The sequence below is a fragment of the Pinus tabuliformis genome, chromosome 1_2 (assembly GCF_031772625.1).
Source record: "Pinus tabuliformis cultivar Carrire ecotype Pingquan chromosome 1_2, CPIR1, whole genome shotgun sequence".
In the NCBI taxonomy this organism is placed as follows: domain Eukaryota; kingdom Viridiplantae; phylum Streptophyta; class Pinopsida; order Pinales; family Pinaceae; genus Pinus; species Pinus tabuliformis.
Window position 1 is genome coordinate 901,425,272 of NC_142298.1, and position 22,226 is coordinate 901,447,497.

Sequence of the window (22,226 nt, forward strand, 5' to 3'; positions counted from 1 at the left end):
ACCATGCCACCCCCACCATCCAGTAGCAGTGCTCGAGTTCCAAGTCTTGTTCCTTTGTTGTCGCTGCCTCCATGTACATCCTCATGTGGAGGGCATGTGCCTTCTAGTTCTGGTCGTGGGACTGTGTGGGAGGAGACTCCTAGAAGACCACCACGACTTGCTCAAAAATTAGACATTATTCGTGGTAGCAAGAGGAAGATCTAGATGATAGATTTACTTGTCTTTTCTAGTTTCTAGTAGTTTTTATAACTATTGACTCTTTCATTTTATTATGATATTTTTTGTAAACAATATATGACAATTTAAGTTTGAAGTTTGAAGTTGGCAATTGTAACTCATTGGTAATGAATTATGAATATGATGCCTCGTGAAAGTTGAAAGTTGTTTCATTTTATAACATTTCATTTCATGTTAGATATTATTTGTTGTAATGGTTACACTTAGCTTACAAGTACAACTTTGGTGATCAATGATGATAAATGTTATATATTGAATTTTGAAAGCTTGAAACTTTAAGATTGATGAATCATGATTCATGAGACTCAATATGTTGTATGTTACTAACTTGTGGACGTGGTTGATGAAGATTATAACTTCCAGATGGCTGTTGTTATATGGTTCAATCAATGTTTTTTATGTTTTTTATATCTAATTCATCATTCTACATGCTTTTGTTGACATGTATGCATTAAAATATATATATATATATATATATATATATATATATATAACGCTCCGAGATTCGCTCCCAAACCGAGAGCTTCTGAAAATGTCGCTTCTGCTCCCAAGTGAAGAATTTCAACCCCCACTCTGGTTATCAATTTTTCTGATCACTCCATGCATTTAGTTTTAAATCCAAGCATGATAAAAATTCTAAAATCTGGAAATGACAATATTTTCTTAGAAATGACAATATTTTCTGAAAACACAAATTTAGAGATTTCAAAACTACTGAAATTGCAGAAATAAAACACAGCAAAATTATGACAACCACACAAAAAATAACACTGATTTTTGGTCAATGTGACCCTGGAAAAACCTTTGTACAACTCTTGGAGAAAACCAGTTTGAGAGCTCTTCCTTTTTTCTGAAAATGCTTTTACAGAGAAACTGAAATACACCGTAAAAATTCCAGCAACCACAAATTACAACCTTTATCGATTTCGATGCTTGAACTCTGCCTCGAAAATCGTGCCAATCAACAAATTGCCAAAACAGAAATTTTTTCAGAATAAAACAACTTTAAATGTTGTACCGCTTGCCTCAAAAATCGTGCTCGTAACCTGCTGTACAAACTGTATGGATTTCAGCAATACGGTTGCCTCGAAAATCGTGCCCAAAACTTGCCTCAAAATTCATGCCCTTGCTAATGTCCCTCTTCCTCGATTTTTGTGCCTTTCTCTTGCTATACGATTTTTCCTTGGGATGCATGCCAATAAATGTTGTTGCCCACATTTGCTAAAATGTCTTCTTGTTGCACTCCACTTCCTCACTGCTCAGAAATTTTCTCCTTGCTCTCTCATCTCTTTCTCTCAAAATGCTCATGAAAGATGTATTGATCTTTTTCTTTTCTCTTCTCCTTTTACTCTCTAAATGACCTTTTGTGTTACCCCAAGATCTAATGGCTGAGATTCATTTAGATCTAGGGATGAGAATAAATATGCATTTAATTCTCACTTTCTATTTTTTAACTCACCCACTTAAATAAAGACCCACTTAGCCTTTTATTTTCATAGTCACTTTTTCACTTTCTAATTCTTCATTGACTTTAATAAAGTCACCTTTAAATTAGAATGTAACTTTACCACTTATTGATGAGCCTCATAAATGGATAATTATATGGGCTCATTTTACCTCCTAACCTAGTCAAATCAACCATTCTCTTAGCTTATTGTATGATTTTCTGATTATATTTATGCTTATGGAGTGAGTTGAGTTAGTTATGATGCCATGTGGTCTAACATGTGTTTAATGCAGATTATTGATGAATTTCGAGGTCAAATTCAAGGATCCAATGGACAAATGGCAGCAATAACTCGAAGTGGACAAAGGAGAGGACTTATAGGAGGGAATCCCCCTCATTTATTACTCCTCACTTCGAATTCCCCTTCATTCAGCTCGAAGTACAAGCAGCCAAATCATGCACTAGAAGGCAGCCGAGCAAGTGGAGGATGACTGATGATTATCTCGAGTTTTGGGAGCCAAGCCTCCCTGATTTTAAGGAAGCTATTGGTAGCTTCATTTGTATAAGTAGAGAGGCCTAGGGCCTCACTAGGGTCGGATTTTTGTTGGATTTTTGCTTATGTAAACTCTGCTCCAACTTTGAGCTTATTATTTTGAGACAGTTTCATGTAATCTTGTTATTGTTTTGATAATAAAGATGGAATCCTTTTTGAGCTAGCACTAAGTTACCTCAGAGGGCTGAAGCTCTTGGGTTAGGGCCCAATCCAAGCAGCCAAGCTCCTCTTTACTTGTATTTGTATGTATTATTCCAGTTTGTAGATTAGGTTGTTGTTAGATGTATTTCTTTTATAATTAAGAATAAGTTGTTTTTAATGATTCAGTAGTTTGTTTCCATTTGTGCTTTCTATAGCAGGTTAAGCAAGGATAAAGAGAAGATTCAAAAGGCTAGCAACAGTGCCTTGGCATCTCTTCCTCCCTTTGGGACCCTAATTTGAGGCAAATACCCTCTTGTTGCCCCAAAAACACAGATTTTCCTCCTTCATAGGACTTCTAGTGTTTGCAGCTTTTTAGTAGGTTAATAGTCCAGTTTTTCTTGCTTCAGATCTTCTTCATCATGCTCACTTCTTTATTTGCAATAGTCTTCTTTCATGCTTTCCTTTCTTGCAGCATTTCTCAGCATTTACTTTCATAGATCATAGCTTAGACTAGTTTGATGCAAAACTCTATTTTTCTAGATGCACTCATTTCATTGCTTGCTTGATCTTATTGGTTGACTGTCAGTGCCTTTGCAGCAGATCTCTTCTTGCAGTAAGCCAGCTTATCAGCTATCACATCCTCCATCTGATCCATGCCCTACAGGTCGCCCAAACCTCACCTCAATTCTGCCTTAGTTTCCTGCATTTTCCATATAACTTCTTCCTCTCTCCTTGAGGAAACCCAATCATCTTCCTCTCTCCTCGTAATTCTTGGTAGACCCTAGGCGCCATAACACCTCATTCCAACCTTCATCCACCTTTTCCACCCACTCTCACACCCTCAAAACAGTGAAAATTGCTCTCGGCCTCCTCTTGTAGGCCTCCTGTAGTGGCCCTGTTTTCCTCCTATAGATTTCTTGTGTCCTCCTGTAGATTTTCCTGTAGGCTTTCTTTTGAAGGCCGAGTGTGGGAAAAGCCTCCAGAAGGCAACCTGAGACCTCCTAGGACCCATTCAAAACATCTTACATCCTCTCAAGTCCCAAAACCACCCTCCAACGCCACCTATTCGCTGCCACATTCACACACAATAAATTATATGCATGTCAAATTCACATAAAAATCCAAAAAGATGTTTTTTGCTTATTTACTTCCAGAAATAGCTTAGTTAGATGTTGTTTACTTCCTTGAATAGGTAATGGCATTCCTTTCATGGTTTTCATAGCGCTTTCTGCAAAAGTAGAATTAGTTGGTTAATTAGGGTTTACTAGGTTTGCTTTACATTTCAGTATTTCTCCTTTCTGCAATTAGAGTAGCATCTGTAGAGTAATCTTTCTCCCCTTTCATCACATATAGAGCTTCTTCTGGAATCCATAGAAGTTGGCTTGAGCTCCTAGTGATCTTGCGCCGACTGACCAAGTGACAACCTGTAGTAAGAACTAGTACTTGTGCATACAACACCGACGCTTCCAAGTTTGTTACGAACTACCGGGTTGATAAGAGTAAAGTAGGCAGCCTAGGAGTTGCAGTATTATTGCTGCAATACTGGTGTTCACCACTTATAAAGTCACTTTTAAATTAAATTGACTTTACCACTTATAAAGTCACTTTAGGAGAAAAGTAGAAAAAAATTTGGACACTTTTGCCTAGGTCAAAGATCAAAGCCTTAAGGAACCATTTGTCCTCTAGTACCCAAATTTTAACACTCCCTCTTATTGAGGAAAGCGTTCCTCACCACTCCCATCTTTGGTGAAAATGTTCGCTACCTACTCATTTGTGGAAATGTACTCAAGCTTGACAGCTCCCTTTTGGACGTAGTCTCTAATGAAGTGATACTTGATCTCAATATGCTTTGACCTGTCATGAAAACTGGATTCTCCATGAGTTTTATGCAACTCTGATTATCACAATAAATTACTGAAGGTCTCAATCACTGACCAAATAGACCAAACAACATCTTGCGAAGCCATATGGGCTCACAACTAGCCAAAGTAGCAGTGATATACTCTACCTCAGCTGAGCTCGATGCAACTCACTGTTGTTTCTAGCTGATCCACGACACAACTGCCGTACCCAACCCAAAACAGCACCCGGAAGTACTCTTCCTATCTGAAGCACAACCTGCCCAATCTGAATCCATGTACCCTGCCAGTCTCACTCCATCACCCTGTCTATAATCCAAACCAAAATCCGCAGTCCCCTGCAAGTAACGAACAATGTGTTTTGCAGCCACCCAATGCACTCTCCTGAGCTCACACATGAACTGACTCATAGTGTTAACTGCAAAACATATGTCTGGTCGAGTGTTGAGCAAATACATCAATTTAGCAATCAATTGTCTATATAGAGTAGGATCCACCAACTCGAAATCAGAAGCGTGAAGCTTCTTCCAGTTAGTGATCATAGGTGTAGACATGGGTTTGCAATCCTCCATGTGAAATCTACTAAGAATATCCACAATGTACTTCCCTTGTCCCAGGAAGAAATGCCCCTCCTCCTGCCACGCCTCCAATCCCAGAAAATAATGCATCAAGCCGATATCCTTCATCTCAAAATCTGAAGCAAGATCTCTCTTGCAGCCCTCAACGAGTCTCTCTGCACCAGTGATGATCAAGTCATCAACGTACAACACCAAAATGAGAGGCTCCTCACCCACCACAATGAAGTATAGGTTCGGATTAGCCTCACTCTTTCTGAAACCCAACTTCTGCAAGTATGTATCAATCCTCGAGTACCAAGCTCTAGGAGCTTGCTTCAGGCCATAGAGTGTCTTTTTCAATCTGCATACAGGGGACTCCTTCCCATGCACCTCAAAGCCCTGCAGTTGCTCAATATAAACCTCCTCCTGAATGAAGCCATTGAGAAATGTGGTCTTCACATCCATCTAGTGGATCTTCCAACCCATCTCTACTGCAATCGATATAATGGAGCGAATAGATGTATACCGAGCTACGGGAGTGAAGGTCTCCTCATAGTCAACTCCCTCTACCTGTGAGAACCCTCTTGCCACAAATCGAGCCTTGAACTTCTCGATGCTGCCATCTGCAACATGCTTTATCTTGTAGAGCCATCTAACAACTGATTTACCTTCAGGCCTCGGCGCTACCTCCCAAACATCGTTCTTCATAATAGAAGAATACTCCTCCATCATGGCCTCTCTCCAGAACAATTGGTTGGCTGCCTCCTCATAACTAGAAGAATCGGAGTCAACAATGCTTGTTACCAATGCCATGTAACTACAGGACCGCTCAGGTGGTTTACTCTCTCACTTGTCTCTTTGGCCCAGCAATTGATGTGGCCTTGCACAAGGCATCTTTAAGCCACTTGGGCTTCCTCTTCCCTGAGCATACTTCTCCCACCGAAGTGAAAGAATCCTCATCATCATCAAAAGCTTAAACTCCTAAAGGCCTGCCAACTGACCTCATGCCTGAGTCTATGCCTGTAGATGTTGAAGTACCGTGCGAATTTTCCATTAGTGGACTACCCTGTGAACTGCTCTGCGGACTGCCCTGCATGTTGCCCGAAGAACCACCCACCTAACTCTGAGAGCCACTGCTCACTGATGGACCTAACACTGTAATTGATGTACCTCCTGATCCCCTACAACTAGATCCATGTGACTGACTCAGCTGCTCCTAAGGGTCTGGTGACTCTGGATACTCTAACTCCCGTGACCTCCTGACAGCTCTCTCCTCGTTGAACTTCACATCCCGCCTGACAACCACTTTCCTCTGCTCAGGAATATAAATCTGATAAGCTTTCGAGGTCTCGCTATAACCCACAAAGATGCCCTTATCTGCAATGGGCTCTAGTTTGGTCCTGTTCTCCTTGGGGACATAGGAATATGTAAGGCACCCAAAGATACGAAAGTGCCCAACATCAAGCTTCTTCCCAGAAAAAACCTCCTCTGGAGTCACATTCCCCAAGGCACGATGTGGACTCCTGTTCTGCAAGTACACAGCAGTGTTGCAAGCCTTTGCCCACAAAAACAAAGGTAACCCCTAATCATGAAGCATGGCTTTGGCAGCCCCTACAATGGATCTGTTCTTCCTCTCCGCAACCCCATTCTGTTGGGGGTTGTAAGGATTTGTGAAATCCCTCCTAATGCCTACCTCAGCACAAAAATCAACAAACTCACCAAGGGTATACTCCCCTCCATTGTCCGACCTAAGGACCTTGATCTTTCTACCTGTCTGGGTCTCCACAAGAGCTTTGAACTCTTGAAACCGCTTGAAGACCTCACTCTTGGTCTTCAAGAAATAAATCAGTCTTCCTGGAGTGGTCATCAATGAATAAAACATAGTACTCATAGCCACTCAAGGATACATGAGACATCCGACCACTCACATCGGTATGAATCAAGACAAGGATCCCAGTCACTCTGCCGTCACTGCTGGGAAAAGGGGATCTGGAAAACTTCCCCATAGCACATCCTCTGCATACATCAAGGTGATTAAGACTGAAATCTGGCATACCAGTGTGATCTCCCACAATGTACTCAAGGCCCCATGATACATGTGCCCCATCCTGCAGTGCCAAATCTCACACAACTCTGAACTGCTAGATCTGTTGTCGGTCCTGTCTCGGGTGCTGCTACTCAATGCCATCAGGGGCTAGAATGAGAACTTGTACACCTTGGCATGGCGCACACCAATCACTCTAGCTGAAGAAGTTGGAGTTCCCCTAGGATATATAAGCACCTGCCCTCTCCTAAACAACACATCATACCCTCTGTCCTCAAGTGTTGAGACGGATATCAGGTTCTTCTTCATTCCCGGCACATATAAAACATCTGACACTTTCAAGGGAGGTTTGGGTCCCCTATCAAATCTCAATGTCCCCACACCGACTGCTCTAACCATGCTGTCATCACCAAGTACTACCTTCATATCAGTATCATCCTCTGAAAGCTCTAAGAAGTACTCTCTAACTCCTATCATGTGGCAGGAAGCGCCACCGTCAACATACCAAATGCTAGAAGATGCTCTGCTAGTAGTGGAGAGTGCACACTCCCTCTGAACCTGTATGGCAAGTGATCCTGCACTAGTGGCCTCACAAGCTATGAACTCAAACTCTCGATCAAAGATCTCTGAGAAGCTCTCTATCTCTGTAGAAGTTGTCATGGGTTTTTCTCTCCCTTTCTTGTTCTTCTTCTCCGGACACACAACAGCATAGTGTCCCAACTTTTGACAATTCCAACATTTGAATTTGGAATAGTCCTTCTCCTTGTTCTGTTGCTTGCCTTTACCTTTGCCTTTGCCTCCACTGTTGGAAGCTTTGCTTCTTTGCTCTGCCCTTCTTGCCTCTTGCTAACAATGCCACATTGTCATCCTCCTCCACCTGTTTGGTTGCCCTGAGATGGTTCATTCTAATCTCATTCTGAATACAATCATCCCACAACCTCTCCCATCCGGGAAGGTTTTCCCGTGCAACAATGCCATCCACAAAATTATCCCAAGTCTTAGAAAGACCATTCAAAGCAATCCTCACCAACTCAGTGGGTGCAATGATCTCACCTAAGGCTGCCAACTCATCTCTCACTGAAGTGATCTTTGTGAGGTATGATGTAGCACTGTCAGTCTTAGCCATTTTAATCAATGTGGAAAAAGTCAAAGTCGGGATTATTTCGACAAGGGTCCGAAAGTTGAAAAACTCAGCAAAGTCGGGAGTTTTTTTAAAAAGTCAGCAAAAAGTTGGCAAAATTAAAAAAAAAAACAAAAAATTATTCATTTTTTTTATTTTTTTTAACATCTAGAGTATCCACAACATCAAATAAATGCATTTCCACATAAACATGTAAAGAAAGCTAATATATAATATGTATATGAAGTCTAATGCTACATCACATATCAAAATAGTGAATCAACCCCTAAATTTTGAGTCCTGTCTGAGTCTCAACTCTCAAGAGTCAAAATATCAACAAAAAATATAATAAATGTATATCATGAGTCATCTAAAAGTCATCAAGTAATCAGTCACTGAGATCCTCTTCCCCTTTTATGGGAATAAAGAACGGCTCTGCCTTTTCCTCTAGAGGAAGAAGGCCATGCCCCTGGGGATACAAATGGACTCAATCGTCCTCTAGAAGCCGATGGAAGAGGTGGCCTCTGTCCTATGCTGCTACTGCCCATCCTAGATGGTGTCACCTCCTCATCATCCTCATCCAGCTCTACCAGTGCCTCCTGACCCTGATGTTGCTCCTCCTCCTCTACCTCTGGCTCTCCCTCCCCTGCAACTGCTATATCCTCTAAATCCACACCTAACCAATCCGGGATCAAGTCCATGATCGGCCTCTCAGTCTCGACTCTCCATGAAGAGGTGGTATCAATATTGTCCAATGAGATGGCTTCCACATCAGTAGGTTTTTGAAGCTGTCTCACCCACAATCAAAGATTGTAGTAGATGTAGACCATGTCATTGAGGCATTGGGACTCCAATCTGTATTAGGGTCATAGATTGTAAATTAGTACTTCGAAAATTTAAATATTAAAAATAATCAAATGAATTCAAAAAATTTAATTTGAAATCTTTTTACCTGTTGCACTTTTTGCTGTGTATTTTGTCAAATACACTCCAGTTGCACTCACACCCAGAGGAACTGCATGTTTGGCTGAGCACTCGAATGGAAAGCTTTTGGAGATGGGGTACTATGGCACCATAGCTTGTTCACCAAGCATCTACAAGTTAAAAGAAAAATGAGAAACAAAAAAAAAAACATTGAAATTCTAAACTTGAAAGTTTGAAACAAACTGAAGCTTACCTGGCATTTTGGTCATCCAATTCTTAATAGCCATGTTAAAACCAAATGTGCCACCTCCCATCCTATAGACCTCCATTTCTTTAGAAATATCTTCACGTTTTTGCTCAGATGACACCATCCTCTCGACACAAGTGAAGAATCCATCCATCACCTCGGCATCAAATCTGAAACCACAGGTGTAAGAAAATGCATGGTTGAGGTAGATACCTGCAGCATGAATGGGGCAATGGAGGGTATTGTTCCATCGCTAATCAATCACTCTCCATGTGACCTGTTGTTTCTCTAACCCCTCGTCTCCCTTATCTTCATAATAAGCACGAATGACTTATTTGGCCCTATCCATGGCCTCATACAAGTAGCCCATTGCGGGCTTGTCTCCATCAACCAACCGAAGAACCCTTACCAAAGGTTCTGAAATGGCACACACCTCCTCTACTCCTGCCCAAAAGCTCTGATCATATGAAACTAGTCTGCATATGCCCTCTCCCTCTGGTTTGCGGCTAATAGATAAAGAACGCCAATTTGCTGAAAGAAACATGCTCTTCACATCCCACATAGAATTCAACAGGCACTGAAGAGATATGAAAGTAGTGGCAAATCGTGTAATGGCAAGACGCACCAACTCTTTGTTTTTGGTGTATTTTCTCATCAAGCTAAGCACAGATGCATGATTATATATAAATTTTGTTATGCTCTTGGATGATTCAACAATATCCCTCACAATAGGAATCTTACCTATATCCTCCAACATCAAGTCAATGCAATGAGCAGCACAAGGTGTCCAAAACAAGTTAGGATACCTCTCCATAAGCAACTTGCCAGCTGCAACATAATTTGCAGCGTTGCCCATTATCACTTGGACAACATTGCTTGGGCCTACTTCCTGAATGAAGATGTCCAACAACTCACATAATGTACGTGCATCTTTAATATGTGCAGATGCATCAACAAATTTCATAAACATTGTCCCCTTGGAACAACTAACCAAGAAGTTAAGAAGGGTCCTACCCTTCTGGTCAGTCCAACCATCTGACATGACTTTGCATCCAGTTTGTTCCCATAATGCCCTAAACTCCGTCAATCTAGCAGTGCAATCAGTGTTTTCATCTTGAAGAAGAGGCCCTCTCAATTCTACAAAGGTGGGGGCTTTGTACCCCGGGCCAATGACAGCAACAGCATCAAACATAGGCTGGTAGAATGGGTTTGTCTTGGCAATGTTGAAAGGAACATCACTCCATAGAAGACACTTACTGACCAACCTGTCAGCTTTTGCCTTTTCCTTTTTTTTCATTGCTGATTTGATCCCAGGTTGTGCACCAGTTGTGGTTCTAGAAACCAAAAAATATGAGATAGATGAGGGGTTGGGACCTATGGGTGAGGAAGGTGATGCTGAAGAAGCACTGCCACTCTCAATTCCCCCCACTCTTGAGGCCCCTACAAGTTGGATTTTTAGTGCTGCCCTGGTGTCTTTTCCGTCCTCTTTATCCATCAATGATTGTATGGCCCGTCGGATGATTTTTAGAGTTGTATTTGGGCAAAGGTCAGCATTTTGCCCCGGAATTTGCCCCAAATGGAATTTTAATCTGTTGATACCTCATGACATATGCTTGCCACACAACTTGCAAGTCAAATACATTCTATTGATCCCCCCAATTTCGTGTGTAGTATCAGGTTCACCAAATTCCCACATAGCGTCCAAAATCCTTGGCATTTTGTTTTAAACTTTGAACTTGAATTTAAACCTGGGCACAAAAAAAATTGAAATAAATTAAATTGCTTCAGCCTTCAACTCAGTAAAATATAATTTGTATTGCATTCATAAACAAATTACAATACATAGTAGCTATTTTGAAGTTTATTGAATATTCAAGTAGAATTGGACATTCATAAGGATGAACTTGCAGTTGAAAATGACGAGCAGTCTGAAGTTGAGAAAGAAAGTGTGCACATTAATGTAATTCTATTATTCTAGTGCCAACAGGCATTGGAGTTGAAAAGATTGCCAACTCAAATTCCAGCATATTTCATATTATTATTGAGCAGCCTGAGGAAGCAAAAAAGGATATGCATGGCTACAACAAGTGAAGTGGATGGAACTCAAATAGTGCTTGGACCTGGTTTAAAGTTCCTCTTAATGAGTAAACTCAGCAACAGATTTTACAAGTGCAGCACCCTTATACACCTACTATTCACAGTCGCCAAGCAGAAAATTGTATTTACTATTGACTCTCAACGCTGCATTTGATTAAGGTGCCAAATCGATTGAAGTGTCTGGACATTGAAGGCTGAGCACTCATTGTACCCAAGGCTGTTCTGTCACCTGTGTGCTCTTCAGACTCCAGAGAGCATAAGGGTTGAAACTTATGCCAAAGAGAGCCCAAATCACTATTCTGATGAGAGCAGAATTGTTTGCTAAGAGGGGCAAATTATTCCTATTTTCCATGCACAGTATTCCCTAGAAACCAAGCTCGATAGACGCACAGTGATCCCAGTTTCAAACGAATAAAGGAGGACAGTGATCTGATATGAAGCAGGCCACTGTCATAGATTTATAATCAGATGCACCAGCTTTGAAGGGTTCTGCCATAATCTCATAGCAGGCTGCCTAATCAGAAGATGGAGTTGTTTCCAATGGCATATACATATTACAATCAACTTGTCTATCTCTTAAATTTAGTTAGCAGCACTAAATAATAATAGGTATCTCGCATTATAGTTATTAGTAACATACCTTAATAGAGCGAGCTACAGCAATAAAAAGACTCTAAGAGAAATCTACAGCAGATTGTTTAATCGTTGAACGGTTGATCAATGTATATGGCAGCTCGCTGTAGGTGGTTGTTGGTTGTTACAACTTACAATCCAAATCTCCACCTCAAAACGTTAATATTCTCCTATCAACGGAATGGCAAACCCTTGTATCTCCACATCGCCGAATGGGAAAATACACGGCGAAAATAATGACCAATTTCACGTTTGCGGGCTTTTTATCCACGGCTTGGGAAGGGAGGCCGACTTTTTGGGTCGACTCCTGATTAAATCGGGAGTATAATGAAAAAATCGTGATTTTTTCGTTTGCCAAAAAGTCACCAAAAAATCATGCGATTTAATCGTTTTGGTCAAAAAATCGGGTTTTTAGGATTAAATCGTGACTTTTTCGAGACTTTTTCCACACTGATTTTAATGGCCTTCAGTTTCTCCTTTAGGACCATTTCTGTTTTCATTTGAGCTCTGGTAAAGACTAGTCAAGGTTGTCCACATCTCATGTGCATAAGTCTTTCCTCTCACATGAGGAATGACATGATCTTTGACTCCTTCAAGAATCAATATTTTTGCCTTAGCATTCTTTTTGTCAAACTTTGCCAACTGTACAGGGTCAGCAAGTATTGCTACTAAGTTCTGTGTGGTATTTACCATAATGCCCCAGACTTCTGTTTTCCTCAAAGATGCTTTGGATTCTCTTCTTCCATGCACTGTAGTTGTTCTGCCCATCCAACCTGTCTTCAACTCTCAAACCCAAAGACACGTTTCACTGTCCTACCAAATTGAAATTTTCAAATCTATGGTAAAGATTTATTTTTTCTGTGTAAAAACCAACTTGCTGTAATTTTCATTGTTGTCCCAAACTGCACTTTTCAGCCAACCAAGCTCTGATACCATGAAGAATTTCAACCCCCACTCCGGTTATCAGTTTTCCTTATCACTCCATGCATTTAGTTTTAAATCCAAAAGCATAATAAAAATTCTAAAATCTGGAAATGAAAATATTTTCTGAAAACACAAATTTAGAGATTTCACAACTATGGAAATTGCATAAATAAAACACAGCAAAATTATGACAGCCACACACAGAAAATAACACAGTGATTTTTGGTCAATGTGACCCTGGAAAAAACCCCCTACAACTTTTAGGGAAAACCAGTTTGAGAGCTCTTCTTTATTTCTGAAAATGTTTTTACAGAGAAACTGAAATACAATGTAAAAATTCCAGCAACCACAAATTACAACTTATCTCGATTTCTGTACTTGAACTCCGCCTCGAAAATTGTGCCAATCAGCAAATTGCCAAAACAAAATTTTTTCAGCAATAAAACAACATTAAATGTTGTACGGCATGCCTCAAAAATTGTGCCCGGAACCTGCTATACGGACCGAAAGGATTTCAGCAGTACGGTTGCCTCGAAATTTGTGCCCAAAACCTGCCTTGAAATTTGTGCCCTTGCTGCTGTCCCTCTTCCTCGATTCCTAAGCCTTTCTCCTACTGTACGGTTTTGCCTTGGGATGCATGCCAATAAATGTTGCTGCCCAGATTTGCTGAAATGTCTTCTTGTTGCTGCTCTCCTTCACTTTCTCACTGCTCAGAAATTCTCTCCTTGCTCTCTCTTCTCTTTCTCTCAAAATGCTCATGAAAGAATGAATTGATCTTTTTTTCTTCTCTTCTCCTTTTACTCTCTGAATGACCTTTTGGGTTACCCTAAGATCGAATGGTTGAGATTCATTTAGATCTAGGGATGAGAATAAATGTGCATTTAATTCTCACTTTCTATTTTTTAACTCACCCACTTACATAAAGACCCACTTAGCCTTTTATTTCCATCGTCACTTTTTCACTTTCTAATTCTTCATTGACTTTAATAAAGTCACCTTTAAATTAGAATGTAACTTTACCACTTATAAAGTCACTTTTAAATTAAATTGACTTTACCACTTATAAAGTCACTTTAGGAGAAAAGTATAAATAAATTTAGACACTTTTCCCCAGGTCAAAGATCAACGCCTTAGGGAACCACTTGTCCTCTGGTACCCAAATTTTAACATAACCTTGAGTTGTATATCTTGTGGTGTATGTAGATGATATTTTAATGACAAGGAACAATGAGAGCTATATTGCATCCATAAAGAAGGAACTGAGGAAAGGTTTTGAAATGACAGACTTGGGAAATGTTCACTACTATCTTGGTATTGAAGTAACTCAACAACCGAAGTTTATATTCCTCTCTCAGAAGAAGTACATTGGAGATTTGGTGAACAAGTTTGGCATGGCTAAGTGCAATCCTTTGACTACTCCAATGGAATATAACTTAAAGCCCACATCCACTGAAGGAAAAGAATTTGAGGATGCAACAAAGTATAGACAACTTGTAGGAAGTCTCAACTACCTAACTACTACCAGACTAGACATTTCATTTGTTGTGGAATCATCTCCAGGTTTATGCAAAAGCCTTGTGAAGGACATTGGTCTGCTGCGAAAAGAGTTCTAAAGCACTTGAAGGGAACTCAAGACTTTGGACTTAAGTATACACAAGTGGGCGACTTCAGCTTGATTGGATACTCTGATTCAGACTTCAATGGAGATAAAGAAACTGGGGTATCTACTTCAAGTTATGCTATGAGTCTTGGATCAGGAGCTATCTCCTGGAGGTCACGCAAACAATCAATTCCAGCAGATTCCACAACTGAGGCAGAATATGTGGCAGCAGTTAAAGCAACAAAGGAAATTGTGTAGCTCAGGAAAATTCTAGAAGATTTGCAAGAGAAACAAGTGCATTCAACTCCTCTCATGATTGACAACACTTCTGCAATAAAGTTGGCCAAGAACCCAAAGTTCCATGATCGAACAAAGCATATCAATACAAAATACCATATGATTCGACATCATGTTGAGGCCAAGACAATTCACCTACGCCATTGTTCCACAAATAAACAGATTGCAAACATCTTCATCAAAGCGCTTGAAGAGAACAGTTCGAAAGATTCAGAATGATGCTTGGACTCATCAACATCCCTTCAAATTAAGGGGGGGAATGTTGAAACCTAATTTTTGGGATTAGGTAAATCCATGTAAAATAGTGTAAATAGAAAATAAGGAGAATTGGAATATGAAGAGACACTGGGAGATGAAGCCCAAGAGTCTCTCTCTGCATGTATATATCTATGATCAGCCTTAATGCAAAAACACAATTCATTTTAAAGAGTTACCTCTTGCCCTGACATAGGGCATCAAGATTAGGTGATTTCTCTTCTATGATAACAGCTTGTGAATGTTTTTTACTTCATTAGGTTATGATCTTCTCTTCAGTTAGATTATTATAGTGTTCTTCTTCATCAAATAGCTACCAAAGCATAAACAATAAAGAGATAAGAGACACAGAATGTAGGCAATCAGCCAGGGCCAAAGCCTCTCCCACTTGAGAGGAAAACCCAAACGAATTTTTCTTCTTATAGAGACTTCAATTGACGAATACCAAGACCAAGACCCTTGACCTATTTGACCTCTCCAAGACCAAATCACCAAGCCTCTTCTTCTTACATGAGTCAACAACACTCAACTGCCTGCTTCTTCCTTCTTCCTCGACAACCCTTCCGATCTCGGCTTCTTGAATCAAACCTACAACTTTTCAACCCCACTTTAAAAGCCATAAATTCGGTCCTTGAGAAACTTTCACCTTCAACCTTTTTCGCTTGAGAGGGAGACTAACCTTCCTCAACTTGGCTTGAGGATTTACTTCTCTTTCTTCTTGATTCGGCTTCTAGGACAGCAGTGAGACCTTCGACCCTTTTTCTGCAGCAGATGATCCTCCTTTCCTTCGCACGTGTGGAGATATCAGCCCTAAAACAGACCCAAACAACTTCGCTCTTCCCTTCCTTCTCTTCGCTGGTTATGAGGCTCCTTTCCTAGTGATTTTCGCACTTCTTATTTCAGACTTCTTCTTGACCGAAAATTTGTCTTCTAAATGGAGGTTGAGCTGCTTATTTATAGTGGTTTGCCCATGAGAGATAAGCCGACTTGGTAGATTCCAAGGCCGATGTGTTATTTGATGTAGCTGCATTATTTCATTTAAGGTCGACTTGATGGAGGTGCTTGAGCTTACTCTTGGAGGGTCTCGTTGACTCTTTCAATGACTCGAATATATTTGTAATGTGCCCAAGAAGGGTCTTCCATACATGACATTGACTCAATAGACTTTTATGACTTGATGAGAAAACCTAAAGGCTCACAATGGGAACCTTAACTAAAATAAAATTCTTTGATCATGAAACCCATAATTCAAACATTACAAAAATAATTTTATTTTCTTCTTTACATCAATTACATAAAATCATAATTACACATGTCATTATGAAGACCGAACCTAGTTACACTTTTCAACACAAATAATATAAATAATAATGAATTAGTAGTGAATAGGCATGTCTCTAAAGACATGACCTTTTGTGAAGAGGTATTTGCCTAGGTATATAAGAAGGCCCTCACCCTCATTTGTAACATCAACATCTCACTTGTATTCAAATATTCTGATATAATATATTACTGTCCTATCATGGATATTTATATATTTCTGATCTTTTGAAATAGTTTGTATATTCCAAATCTTCTGAAATAGTTTGTTGTGTATACGAACTTTGTTTGTAACATTGGTATCAGAGCATTCCTCTGAGTATAGGAACTTTGTTCGTAACATTGGTATTAGAGAATTCCTCTGAGTATACGAACTTTGTTCGCAACAGAACCCTCATATGGTAACTGTCTTATCTGAAATTCATATTTCATAGCATACAAATTCAAACATTGCATCTAGAGTGAATGTTAGCTAATATATAAATGTGGTCATAACTAGTCTAAGATATTGTTGATACTGCAGATTGTAACTGCTCTTATTATTCATGCAAGAAGTAAAATTGAATGTGAATTTTTGTACCTCAGAAAAATGAGGTAAAATTGCATTTAAAGTAAAGTTGCATCTAGAGTGAAAGTCAGCTAATATATAAATGTGGATGTAATTAGTCTAAGATATTGTTGATACTGCAGATTGTAACTGCTCTTATTATTCATGCAAAAAGTAAAATTGAATGTGAATTTTTGTACCTCCGACAAATAAAGGAGTTTACTAAAAAGTCCCTGTACAGCAGCCTTCCGTTTGATCCCTTTCTCAGTAAAACCTGATGTATTCATTACAACTGGACCTGCAAAAGAGAGAAACAATGTTAAAGCATATATAATTTAGGGAGAACCTTGCAAAATTCAGTTTCACCTACAAAAGTAGCTCCAGATTTATGAACTCTCTTTATAAGCCTCTCTTACTATGTCCATAAAAACAAAAGATGTCTAGAAGTGCCAACAGGACTGATGTATGTTTTGTACTATTTTAAAACTAAAAGAGTCCTAAGTCATTAATAATGTTGTCAATTAATAATTACTGAATGAAGTACTCATAAAAATTAGTAGGCCATCTCTGCTAGCCTTACCAAAATGATGACCAATGTTTGCGCACAACAGATATGTTGAGCAAAATCAATGCTGGTCCCTGGATATCCATCTCCACATCAAGAAGAAAGGCAGCAAGAGCGACAGATAATATGAGGGGATTTCAAATCCACTGCAAGTTTGAACAAAAATAAGGGAGTTTAAAGACATATGGACAACTCAAGCAAATCCTTCAGCTCATTCACATGTGATCTAGCAGTAATAGATATTCCCCCAACAGAAGGGCTTATCCCTTGGAATAACTGAAGAAGTGGAAAAGCACTAGTAGCTAAATGGCTGGAGGGCTTTTGGGGACTCCCTTATCACCAACAATCTTTCTATAGAATCCTTTATTCTAAAAGGGGTTGTGTCACTGACCAACTCTGCCTAAATCAGAAGAAAATGTTAAAGTCACCATAAACCTGTCAATGCCCCTTTCAAGTTTGAGAAAATGGCTAACAACCCATCCTCAACTTAAAGAGAAAGTTGTTGTATGGTGAAAATGAGGAGACCAATATAATTCTCCAAAATGTTTGTCTTCGAATCGAAGCTACAACACCTCAGGTTAAAGACCTATAATAAGGAAGTATTTGGCGATAGCTTTGTCCAATAAGTTATAACCATTACAGATTAGGTTTCCAACATTCCCCACATTAATCCAAAAGGATGTATGTGAGTCTTGTTGAAGTTTTGAAGTTCTATGTTGCAACAATTACTTATTCCAAAACTTCTTTCTTTTGCACTATTAGTTAAGCAATTGTAGATAGAACATACACCATATAAACCATATGCAAAATAGAAGACAGCCAAGAACACAAGAAGACACAAAGAATTTAGGTACAATGACCAGGGGAAAACCCAGCCAAATTCTTCTTATATTAGAAATCAAATGTTCAGCAGAGATATAGAATACAATGAGAGAGAAGTTCACCCAAATCTGAAGAAGATCTCTGATAGCAATAGCTGATGCATACACTGAATCACTTTGGCTCACAAAGATCTGCTTACTCCTCAAGACTCTCTCTCTCTCTCTCACACAATTCTTCTCTAGTCTCTTTAACTCTCTCTTTCTCAAGTTCGTACTCTCCTTTCACAATGCACAAGTGAGTGCAAAGAGAGAATGAGGGGCACACACATATATAGGAGGAAGGAGGTACACATGACTTGAGGAGGAGCAATTTCAGGAGTTACATCGCATGCCTTGAGGAGTAACTTGCATTTTCCATTTAGGGAAGAATCTTGCATATGTAACTCATGCCATGAGGAGTACGCATGCCTTAGTAACTCATGCTATTAAGAGGAGGAGTTACATGTGCAACGAAGAGTGTGTAAAAGAATCCTTTTATGACGAGACTTTAATGTGTGTAGGAAGGTGTAAGAGGAGTTACAATGAATCCAGTACGAGAGAGAATAATGCATCATTGAGTGAGAGAGGTATGACAGCCATCAAGAGAGAGAGAGAGAGAGGACATGGCATGATTGTGTGCCAAGTAGGAGAGGTTACATGTAATTTCATTTTATTAATAATAATATTATAGTATCATATTATCAAATAGATTGATGATTGAATTAAAAATTAAACAATTGAGATTGATTAAGGATAAGTTAAGTGATTTTCCATCATATATATATGATTACCAATTGAAACAAGGTGACTTACTAATTTTGGAAAGTTTTGGTTGCAATGATAGACATGACTTTATATTTTGAGAAAGTCACTCTAAAATAGTCAGAAATGAAATTTCATTCAAGGAAATCCATCCCTTAGCTACCAATTTTCAACACACCCTCTCAGCTAGGGAGGAATTTCTTTTGAAACATGGATCTCTGTAATCTCAGTTTTGGAACAATGATGTTACAATCTAATGAAGAAGCATCATCATAGGGGGGATTCATCCATCACCCTATATTCACTTGGGGGGATTGCCACTTGCCAACATATGACAAGGATCTCACACAACTAAGTCTCATCACTACTTAGGGGGATAACCCACTTGTCAAGGATCTCACACAACCAAGTTATATCTTTGCTTGGGCAGATAACTCACTTGGCAAGGATCTCACACAACTAAGTCACATCCCTACTTGGGGGGATCCACTTGTCAACACATGACAAGGATCTCGCTCAACCAAGTCTCGTCTATGCTTGGGGGGATCCACTAGTCAACACAAGACAAGGATCTTGCTCAACCAAGTCTCGTCTATGCTTGGGGGGATCCACTAGTCAACACATGACAAGGATCCTGCACAACCAAGCCTCATCATCCATGACCACCTTCTCTAGGAAGGTCACATCCGTTAGTCCAAGTTGCTCTCTGAAAACCAAGAACTCCCCTTTTGGCAAAGGCTTGGTAAGAATGTCAGCAATCTGGTCACAAGTCGCAATATGATGGAGTCTTACTGTTCCTCTCTACACCATTTCCCGGATATAATGATATTTGATCTCAATATGCTTGGACTTGTCATGGAACACGGGGTTTTCTGCAAGCCAAATCCCACTCTTATTGTCACAATAGATTATTTTTGTATCTAGCACATGCCCAAACAGCTCTCCAAAGAGCTTCCTCAGCCATATTGTCTCACAGCTAGCCATGCTAGCAGCAATGTACTCAACTTTAGTTGTGCTGAGGGCAACAAATTTTACTACTTCTTGCTCATCCAAGATATTATGGCAAATCCTAAGTTGAAGCAACACCCAAATGTGTTTTTTCTATTAGTAGAGTTACCAGCCCAATCAGCATCCAAGTATCCATGGACCATGTAGTCTTATATCATCGACAGTATATTTCAATCCCAGATTGATGGTCCCATGTAGGTATCTTAGCACATGCTTTGCAACAATCTAGTGTGCATGAGATGGTTTAATCATATATTGGCTCAGAGTATTGACCACAAAACATATGTCCGGTCTAGTGTTCACTAAGAACATCAATGCCCCAATCAATGTTCGATACTCAAAAGGATTTGCCAAATCAGGTCTTGCAGCCTCACCACACAGCTTCTTGAAGTTCACCTCCATTGGACTATTCATGGATTTACATTTTGTCATACCAAATCTTTCTAGCAGTTTGACAACATATTTTCCTTGAGAAAGGAAAATCTCACTAGGTTTCTGCCATACTTCAAGACCCAGAAAGTAGTGCATTAAATGAAGATCTTTCATTTCAAATTCAGAAGCTAGCTTCCTCTTACACTGGAAAATAAAAAGTTCACTATCGGTCAAGAATAAATCATCAACATACAATACCAAAATCAAAGGCATACCTTGGATTGTCTTGAAGTAAAGATTTGGATTTGCATTACTTCTAGTAAAACCAGGCTTCATCAAAAAGTTGTCAATGCAGGCATACCAAGCTCTTGGAGCTTGCTTTAAACCAGGGTCGCGGGGGAGTGGCTCCCCCCCCAAACCCGAGCGTGCTCCCGAAATCGCTCTCGCAGGGAGCAAACCCAAGACCAAAATTTTCGCTCCCTAGCCTTTTTTGCAAAAAAAAAATTGCAATAACATTCCAAATGCAATTTTTTTTCAAAGAAACAAATAATTTTTTAGTGGGGCAGCCTAATGATCAAGCCTATGGCCCTAGTATTGATATGTGATTCATGGTAATGTTCAATTCTTAAAGTAGAAGTGACATTCTCCTTAATATTTATTTTCATCCTTTTACTTAAATTTTTAACATTACCATGAAATGACTTAGGATTTTGAGAGTGTTTCCGACCTCATTGGATTTCATATGGAAAAAATAGAATTTCATATCTCATTCAAAATCCAGCAGACTTATCAGTTTTTCAAGATTTCAGGATTGGGGGGATTGCAATGTTTCCATTGGATTTTGTCATGTATTAGGGTATGGAACTCATATTTAATCAAGAGCACCAATCCCCCTATGTACCCTAATGTTAGTGACATTGGTTGTCGAACTCCTCTATATGAACCTACTAAAAATGTACTCATCACTCAAACAAAATCTTGACTTGAAATGCTATGTTTTTTCTATCTTATGTTAATGCTTAGATGGTGATATTAATGAAAAAGATCCTAATTTTCCAACAAGGCTCAAAAATTAGACATTTCTTGTGGTGGTAAGAGGCCGAAGCATTTGCAATAGATAATAGATTTACTTGTCTTTTCTAGTTTCTAGTATTTTTTATAACCATTGACTCTTTCATATTTATTGTGATATTTTTTGTAAACAATATAAGACAATTTACGTTTGAACTTTGAAGTTTGAAGTTGGCAATTATAACTCATTGGTAATGAATTATGAATATGATGCTAAGTGAAAGTTGAAATTCGTTTCATTTCATTTCATTTTATAACATTTTATTTCATGTTAGATATTCTTTGTTGTAATGGTTACACTTAGCTTACAAGTACAACTTTGGTGATCAATGATGATAAATGTTATATATTGAACTTTGAAAGCTTGAAACTTTAAGTTTGACGAATCATGAGACTCAATATGTTGTATGTTACTAACTTGTGGACGTGGTTGATGAAGATTATAACTTCTAGATGATTGATGTTATATGGTTCAATCTATGTTTTTATGCTTTTCATATCTAATCCATCATTCTACATGCTTTTGTTGACATATATGCATCAAAATATAAAAATATATATATTATATACAAATTCGCTCCTCGATTTGCTCCCAAACCGGGAGCTTCTGAAAATGTCGCTCTCGCTCCCACTTCCACTCCCATTCCCAAGTAACCTTGATTTAAACCATAGAGGGCTTTCTTTAGTCTACACACGAGTTTTCTGGTCATGTACTTCAAAACCTTGTGGTTGCTCCACAAATACTTCTTCCATAATGTAGCCATGCAGAAAAGTAGTGTTCACATC

The 22,226-nt window shown here is 39.2% G+C and overlaps 1 protein-coding gene across 1 annotated transcript in view; it reads right to left on the reverse strand.

Annotated features, from left to right (window-relative positions):
• LOC149208858 (ribosomal RNA small subunit methyltransferase J) overlaps positions 1–22,226 on the reverse strand; it is a 146,143-nt gene that overhangs the window by 28,142 nt on the left and 95,775 nt on the right. The window contains exon 4 of the mRNA XM_089396182.1: positions 17,003–17,100. Coding sequence (XP_089252308.1) covers positions 17,003–17,100 — 98 coding nt within the window. The remainder of the gene's footprint in view (positions 1–17,002; positions 17,101–22,226) is intronic.